The sequence below is a fragment of the Coregonus lavaretus genome, assembly GCF_964263955.1.
Source record: "Coregonus lavaretus genome assembly, contig: HAP1_SCAFFOLD_129, whole genome shotgun sequence".
Taxonomy (NCBI): domain Eukaryota; kingdom Metazoa; phylum Chordata; class Actinopteri; order Salmoniformes; family Salmonidae; genus Coregonus; species Coregonus lavaretus.
In genome coordinates, this window is record NW_028156273.1 from 250,825 (window position 1) to 259,510 (window position 8,686).

General features: G+C 40.9%; 1 protein-coding gene across 1 annotated transcript; it reads left to right on the forward strand.

Annotated features, from left to right (window-relative positions):
* Positions 1–382: 382 nt before the first annotated feature.
* LOC311126517 (uncharacterized protein) lies at positions 383–5,778 on the forward strand (the record flags this gene model as incomplete). The annotated part of the gene is made up of 2 exons (XM_084200513.1): positions 383–1,040; positions 4,750–5,778. The coding sequence occupies 2 exons, from the start codon at positions 383–385 to the stop codon at positions 5,706–5,708; spliced, it is 1,617 nt and encodes a 538-aa protein (XP_084056639.1). The 3' UTR covers positions 5,709–5,778.
* Between the last annotated feature and the right edge of the window lie 2,908 nt (positions 5,779–8,686).

Consider the following 8,686-nt stretch of genomic DNA (forward strand, 5'->3'; position numbering starts at 1 on the left):
ACGGGAAGCTTCTTCAACAGCGACAACAGGCTGCTGATTCAACCAGGAGGTAGTTTGCTAGCCAACATAAAACCGAAACATTTAAGTTCTTTAGACCGATCTTGTGTATATTAATCTCAGTGCTTTAAACATAAAACTAGTTAAATTTAAGTTAATTTGCTAGCTAAATTAAATTAGCAAATGTGTTAAATTGATACTGAGGTTAGGCTAGTCGCTAGCTAGCTAGCTAACATCCCCGACCATGAGCTCACTAAGCTACTCCCCTCCTGCTAAAGAAGAGGAGGTCTGCTGGACGGAGAAAGAAGCTCTGGGGATGAACATTATCGCAAAAGAAGAGGAAGAGAAGTTTATTACAGGGAAAGGAGAGGAATTAGTTTTTAGAATGAAAAAGGAGGAAGAGGAGGCTATCACATTCAAAGACGAGGCTGTTATAGTGAAAGAAGAGGAGGATGTTACAGTGAAAGAAGAAAAAGAACCTTTTGGAGTTGAAGAGGAGGAGGAAGCTTTCAGAATTAAGAAGGAGGAAGAGGAGGCTATCTCATTCAAAGAAGAGGATGTTATAGTGAAAGAGGAAGACGGGATAGAGGCTGTAACAGTGGAAGAGGAGGAGGTAGAAGCTTTCAGAATGAAAAAGGAGGAAGAGGAGGCTGTCACATTCAAAGAAGAGGATGTTATAGTGAAAGAGGAAGAGGGGGTAGAGGCTGTAACATTGGAAGAGGAGGAGGTAGAAGCTTTCAGAATGAAAAAGGAGGAAGAGGAGGCTGTCACATTCAAAGAAGAGGATGTTATAGTGGAAGAGGGGATAGAGGCTGTAACAGTGGAAGAGGAGGAGGTAGAAGCTTTCAGAATGAAAAAGGAGGAAGATGAGGCTGTCACATTGAAAGAAGAGGATGTTATAATGAAAGAAGAGGAAGAACCTTCTAGAGTGAAAGAGGCAGAGGAGGCTATTTCAATAAAAGAAAAGGAGGAAGATGTTTTGGGAGTTAAAGAGGGTGAGGAGGAAGAAATGGAGGAGGAGACTGGAGATCTGATTAACACCAGTAAGTATTGTCTTTAAAACAGCCGTTCAAACTATGCAGTTTTTGAAATGTGTGGTTTTTAAGGGGCGTTCTACTGAAGTTCTACACTCAAATATGTTGTTCAGCGCTGTATGAATTGTTAAAAGGGAAACTGCGATTGGTGCATGCAGCTTTTAAACATTTAAATGAATAATATCCTAGCCATTGATTCATTGAGAATAACTTATACAGTGCCTTCAGACAATTTTATTATTTTTTACCTTCATCAATATCAAATGGAATTTGTCAATGCTTACCTGGATACAGCGCCTTCAGAAATTATTCACACCCCTCGACTTTTTCCACATTTTGATGTGTTACAGCCTGAATTGAAAATTGATTCAAGTGAGATTTTGTTTCACTGGCGTACACACAATACCCCATATTGTCAATGTGGAATTACACTTTCAGACATTTTTACAAATTCATTAAGAAATGAATAGCTGAAATGTCAGCTGAATTCAATACCCTAGTACTTTGTTTGTGATTCCATAACCCAAAATATGCTGATTTCACAACTGATTGGCACCAAAAATGTTATTAATTCACTTCGTCTCTTTGCCACCAAATAATCAATCACTTCTTCGTCTTCCTTTTCCTCCAGTCTGGTTTCCACCCGATTCCACAGCCACAAAGTCAGATTCCACAGCCACAAAGTCAGATTCCACAGCCACAAAGTCAGATTCCACAGCCACAAAGTCAGATTCCACAGCCACAAAGTCAGATTCCACAGCCACAAAGTCAGATTCCACAGCCACAAAGTCAGATTCCACAGCCACAAAGTCAGATTCCACAGCCACAAAGTCAGATTCCACAGCCACAAAGTCAGATTCCACAGCCACAAAGTCAGATTCCACAGCCACAAAGTCAGATTCCACAGCCACAAAGTCAGATTCCACAGCCACAAAGTCAGATTCCACAGCCACAAAGTCAGATTCCACAGCCACAAAGTCAGATTCCAACAGCCACAAAGTCAGATTCCACAGCCACAAAGTCAGATTCCACAGCCACAAAGTCAGATTACACAGCCACAAAGTCAGATTCCATAGCCACAAAGTCAGATTCCACAGCCACAAAGTCAGATTCCACAGCCACAAAGTCAGATTCCACAGCCACAAAGTCAGATTCCACAGCCACAAAGTTAAATTCCACAGCCACAAAGTCAGATTCCACAGCCACAAAGTCAGATTCCACAGCCACAAAGTCAGATTCCACAGCCACAAAGTCAGATTCCACAGCCACAAAGTCAGATATCCACAGCCACAAAGTCAGATATCCACAGCCACAAAGTCAGATATTCCACAGCCACATTCTGCCTCAAGAATGACGTCATTCATTACTTAAAGAGACAGCCACCCTTTTAGATGCTTCTAGTCCAATAAAATAACCTTTAACCCGTTCCAGGAAGCTGGGCGTATGGCGCACATCACTACTGTACAGGAGAGCCATTTGAACGGAAAACATTTAGTTTTCATCCAAATTAGTTTTGGGCCAGAAATGCCTTCTGGAACATGGGAACTTTTATGTGCCTTAATAACAAACGTGTATTCCATCTGTAAATAAGAATAAAATGGTTAAATTACGAGCCTAGTTGGTTTAGCCCATGAAAAAAGACAGGAACCTTCCCGCTAGCCGTGATTGGCTGAGATAATGGATGGGCTGGACATGCCGAGAGATGAGTTTCGGATTGGTCTGCCATGTAGCATGCTTCTGTCTATAACATGAGCTGCTCAGTATGTGTAGATAGTCCTTAAAATGCATTTATTTTTATTTTTAAGATATCATTGAGAACTGCAAAAGTGTTGCTACTGGTCTCAACAACATGGCTGCCCTGAATTTAGCAGGCGCTATCGACAAAGATCAGTGGGAAAAAGTTGTGATGGACTACTTTCTGGAGGACGACTTCTGTCTAGTCTGTGTTTTTATAAATGTGCAATAATCACAAAACACAATTATATAAGGAATTGGCAACTGGTTCTCATTCTGAGAAATAAGGTAGGCCAGTTGATTTCAACATCTGTTAAATAGAGACAGGCTAGCGTGCTGTTCAAACACTGGCAGACAGACAGGAAGGTGTGTTCATAACAATTCAACTGTTCTGCCTTGTTAGTTAGCAAATAGATCCACGTTTGGTTGTCGTCTTTAAGATCTGTGTTCCATACCGTAACTATTCCCATTGGTTTACGGAGGGCTTCTAGGAGGTAAACAATTATATATATAATGAACAAAAATATAAACGCAACAATTTCAACGATTTTACTGAGTTACAGTTCATATAAGGAAATCAGTCAATTGAAATAAATAAATTAGGCCCAAATCTATAGATTTCACATGACTGGGCAGGGGCACAGCCATGGGTGGGCTTGGGAGGCCATAGGCCCACCCACTTGGGATCCAGGCCCGCCCGCCCAGGCATTCAGAATTAGTTATTTCCCCACAAAAGGGCTTTATTACAGACAGAAATACTCCTCAGTGACCTTTTATTGTCCCCAGCACAAGGTGCACCTGTGTAATGATCAGCTTCTTGATATGCCACACCTGTCAGGTGGATGGATTATCTTGGCAAAGGAGAAAATGCTCACTAACAGGGATGTATCCTTAACTGATATTTGCCCTATATCTTTGGATTGACGTATTTGTTTTAGCTAAAGGCTCCAGTGATGGGGCAAACAGGGGACTGGAAGCTGGACAGCCTTGACATTTTTAAGTTGTAAGTGATTGATGGTGAATCATGCAAGAGAACACCATCATCAGACTGAATGGAAACAATGTCAGCAAGACTATCATTATTGCGTCATTTTCTAGCTAAGAGGAAGCTACGTCTATTACCATCCAGATAATCCATTTGTCTGACTATGAATTAGAAATTCTGCTCTCAATCTGAGTAATGAATTTAACTCCGATTCGATGATTGATAATTCTCTGCCACAGACAGTCAGGAGTGAAATAATGTCTCACTTGGTTCTGTTTGTATCCGTATAGATTTGTCTATATGAGAACGGACAAGGTGCAATCAGAAAGATGTGATTATGCCCAGCCACGTAACCGAGGGTGGGGAAAATAACATTGGAGTCACTCCACAATACTAACCTAAATGACAGAGTGAAAAGGAAGCCAGTACAGAATACAAAATATTCCAAAACATGCATCCTGTTGGCAATAAGGCACTAAAGAAAAGAGAGAAATGTAGTTTATGTCCTGAATACAAAGTGTTATGTTTGGGGCAAATCCAACACATCACTGAGTACCACTGTTCATATGTTCAAGCATGGTGGTGGCTGCATCATGTTATGGGTATGCTTGTCACCTGCAAGGACTAGGGAGTTTTTTTGTTTGTTGTTAAAAATAAACCGAATAGAGCTTAGCACAGGCAAAATCCTAGAGGGAAACCTGGTGCAGTCTGCTTTCCAACAGACACTAGGAGACAAATTCACCTTTCAGCAGGACAATAACCCAATACACAAGGCCAGATATACAGTGCATTCGGAAAGTATTCAGACCCCTTGACTTTTTCCACATTTTTGTTACATTACTGCCTTATCGTAAAATTGATTCAATCGTTTTTTTTAAAAATTGCTCTTAACTAGGCTACCTACTGCCTATTAAACCACATAGGAAGATAGTTTTATCACATGGAGGTTTCATTCAGGTCTTTGTTTAGTATTTAACTAAATACTTTGTTTGTCTTTAGCAGGAGGGAGACCAGACTCTCACTCTGACAGCAGGAAGAGTCCTTCAGGGGAACCAGACCCAGAGACATCCAAACCAGCAAGACCACACTGCTGCTCTCAGTGTGGAAAGACATTTATCCGGTTAGGACACCTGAAAGAACATAAGAAAACACACACGGGAGAGAAGCCTTACCACTGCTCCCAGTGTGGAATGACTTTTACACGGTTAGCGAGCCTGGAAAGACATAAGCGAATACACTCTGGAGAGAAGCCTTACCACTGCTCCAAATGTGGCATGACTGTTACACGGTTAGTGAGCCTGAAAACGCATGAGAGAATACACACAGGTGAGAAGCCTTACAACTGTTCCCACTGTGGAAAGAGTTTTAGGGGGTTAGTGAGCCTGAAACTACATGAGAAAATACACACAGGTGAGAAGCCTTACAAATGTTCTCTATGTGGAAACAATTTTAGGTGGTTAGGGACCCTGAAAAGGCATGAGAGAATACACACACAAAAAAAGGAAAAGCTCTACCAATGTTACCATTGTGGAAAAAGTTTTATGTGGTTAGGGAGCCTGAAACTGCATGAGAAAGCACACACACGAGAGAAGTCTTACCCCTGTTCCCATTGTGGAATGAGTTTTAGGTGGTTAGGGACCCTGAAAAGGCATGAGCGAATACACACACACAAAAAAAATGAAAAACTCTACCAATGTTCCCTGTGTGGTAAGAATTTTACCCAGTTAGAAGCCCTGAATACACATGACAGGACACACAAAGGAGAGGATAAGCCCTACCACTGCTCCCAGTGTGGAAAGAGATTTAACTGGTTAAGTCATCTGAAGAAGCATGAAAGAATACATACACAGGAGGAGAAGACATACAACTGCTCTTTTTGTGGAAAGACATTTTCCCGGTCAGAGGACCTGAAAACACACGAGAGAATAGAGAGGCTGTGTTCTGACTTGTGTTTTTGACTGAGAATTTGTGTTTTGGTTAATGCCACATTAAATCATATTGTATGTATGAATGTTTACTCACAAATAGGCCTACCTTAGTTTTTGTTTATTGTTCTTAAGACATGATCACATCTAAAATCAGAATATATATTTTTTTATGTGTTTTTTGATGATTCATTTTCATTGATTGAATACAAGTATAGATTTGGATATTGGTATTTAAAAATGTGAATGATTAAATAGATTAATAGAATGTGCTATTCTTGGGTCTAACCTTGAAACCTCTTGAAATGTATATATGATTTGGATATTGCTAAATGAATTTGATTGGATATACAGTTGAAGTTGGAAGTTTACAGACACTTAGGTTGGAGTCATTAAAACTCGTTTTTCAAACGCTCCACAAATGTCTTTTTTTTTAAACTATAGTGTTGGCAAGTCGGTTAGGACATCTACTTTGTGCATGACACACGTAAATTTTCCAACAATTGTTTACAGACAGATTATTTCACTTATAATTCACTGTATCACAATTCCAGTGGGTCAGAAGTGTACATACACTAAGTTGACTGCCTTTAAACAGCTTGGAAAATTCCAGAAAAATTATGTCATGGCTTTAGAAGCTTCTGATAGACTAATTGACATAATTTGAGTCAATTGGAGGTGTACCTGTGGATGTATTTCAAGGCCTACCTTCAAACTCAGTGCCTCTTTGCTTGACATCATGGGAAAATCAAAAGAAATCAGCCAAGACCTCAGAAAAGAAATGTGTAGACCTCCACAAGTCTGGTTCATCCTTGGGAGCAATTTCCAAACGGCTGACGGTACCACGTTCATCTGTACAAACAATAATACGCAATAATAAACACCATGGGACCACGCAGCCATCATACCGCTCAGGAAGGAGACGCATTCTGTCCTAGAGATGAACGTACTTTGGTGCGAAAAGTGCAAATCAATCCCAGAACAACAGCAAAGGACCTTGTGAAGATGCTGGAGGAAACAGGTACAAAAGTATCTACAGTGGGGGGGAAAAGATAGCATCATGAGGAAGGAAAAGTATGTGGATATATTGAAGCAACATCTCAAGACATCAGTAAGGAAGTTTAAGCTTGGTCGCAAATGGGTCTTCCAAATGGACAATGACCTCCAGCATACTTCCAAAGTTGTGACAAAATGGCTTAAGGAAAACAAAATCAAGGTATTGGAGTGGCCATCACAAAGCCCTGACCTCAATCTATAGAAAATGTGTGGGCAGAACTGAAAGAGTGTGTGCAATCAAGGAGGCCTACAAACCTGACTCAGTTACACCAACTCTGTCAGGAAGAATGGGCCAAAATTCACCCATCTTATTGTGGGAAGCTTTTGGAAGCACCCCGAAACGTTTGACCCAAGTTAAACAATTTAAAGGCAATGCTACCAAATACTAATTATGTGTATGTAACCTTCTGACCCACTGGGAATGTGATGAAATAAATAAAACACAAGGATTTACTGCACTGTTGGAGCTAGGAACACACGTATTTACTGCCCTGTTGGAGCTAGGAACACAAGTATTTACTGCCCTGTTGGTGCTAGGAACACAAGGATTTACTGCACTGTTGGAGCTAGGAACACAAGGATTTACTGCCCTGTTGGTGCTAGGAACACAAGGATTTACTGCACTGTTGGAGCTAGGAACACAAGCATTTACTGCACTGTTGGAGCTAGGAACAGAAGGATTTACTGTACTGTTGGAGCTAGGAACACAAGGATTTACTGCACTGTTGGAGCTAGGAACAGAAGGATTTACTGCACTGTTGGAGCTAGGAACTCAATGATTTACTGCCCTGTTGGTGCTAGGAACACAAGGATTTACTGCACTGTTGGAGCTAGGAACACAAGGATTTACTGCACTGTTGGTGCTAGGAACACAAGGATTTACTGCACTGTTGGAGCTAGGAACACAAGGATTTACTGCACTGTTGGTGCTAGGAACACAAGTATTTACTGCCCTGTTGGAGCTAGGAACAGAATAACTTCCTAGACCCGCAATAACATCTGCTAAATATGTATATGTGGCCAATACAATTTGATTTGAATTGAATTATGTGAGGTGTTATGTGTTGTTGCCAGAGTACCTTGGTCAGTTTACCTCGGAAAATGCTGCCTTCGTCATTCTGTCGCCTAATCCTGCCTAATGGGCAGGTTAGCCCTGGAGGAAAGTATTGGAGAAAACATAAAAACGGGTAGTTTTTAAGTGACTTTATATTTCATTGTTTGCCAGAATATATTATGTATTGAATATTTCTCCAGTCTGTGTTACCCACTCCAGTCAGCAGATGGCGATGTGAGTCTTTCTGGTGATGCTGCTTGCGTGACGTATAATGTAGTGGACGGGACGGGAAGCTTCTTCAACAGCGACAACAGGCTACTGATTCAACCAGGAGGTAGTTTGCTAGCCAACATAAAACCGAAACATTTAAGTTCTTTAGACCGATCTTGTGTATATTAATCTCAGTGCTTTAAACATAAAACTAGTTAAATTTAAGTTAATTTGCTAGCTAAATTAAATTAGCAAATGTGTTAAATTGATACTGAGGTTAGGCTAGTCGCTAGCTAGCTAGCTAACATCCCCGACCATGAGCTCACTAAACTACTCCCCTCCTGCTAAAGAAGAGGAGGTCTGCTGGACGGAGAAAGAAGCTCTGGGGATGAACATTATCGCAAAAGAAGAGGAAGAGGATTATATTACAGGGAAAGGAGAGGAATTCGTTTTTAGAATGAAAAAGGAGTTAGAGGAGGCTGTTATAGTGAAAGAAGAGGATGTTATAGTGAAAGAGGAAGAGGGGGTAGAGGCTGTAACAGTGGAAGAGGAGGTGGTAGAAGTTTTCAGAATTAAGAAGGAGGAAGAGGAGGCTGTTATAGTGGAAGAGGAAGAGGGGATAGAGGCTGTAACAGTGGAAGAGGAGGAGGTAGAAGCTTTCAGAATTAAGGAGGAAGAGGAGGCTGTCACA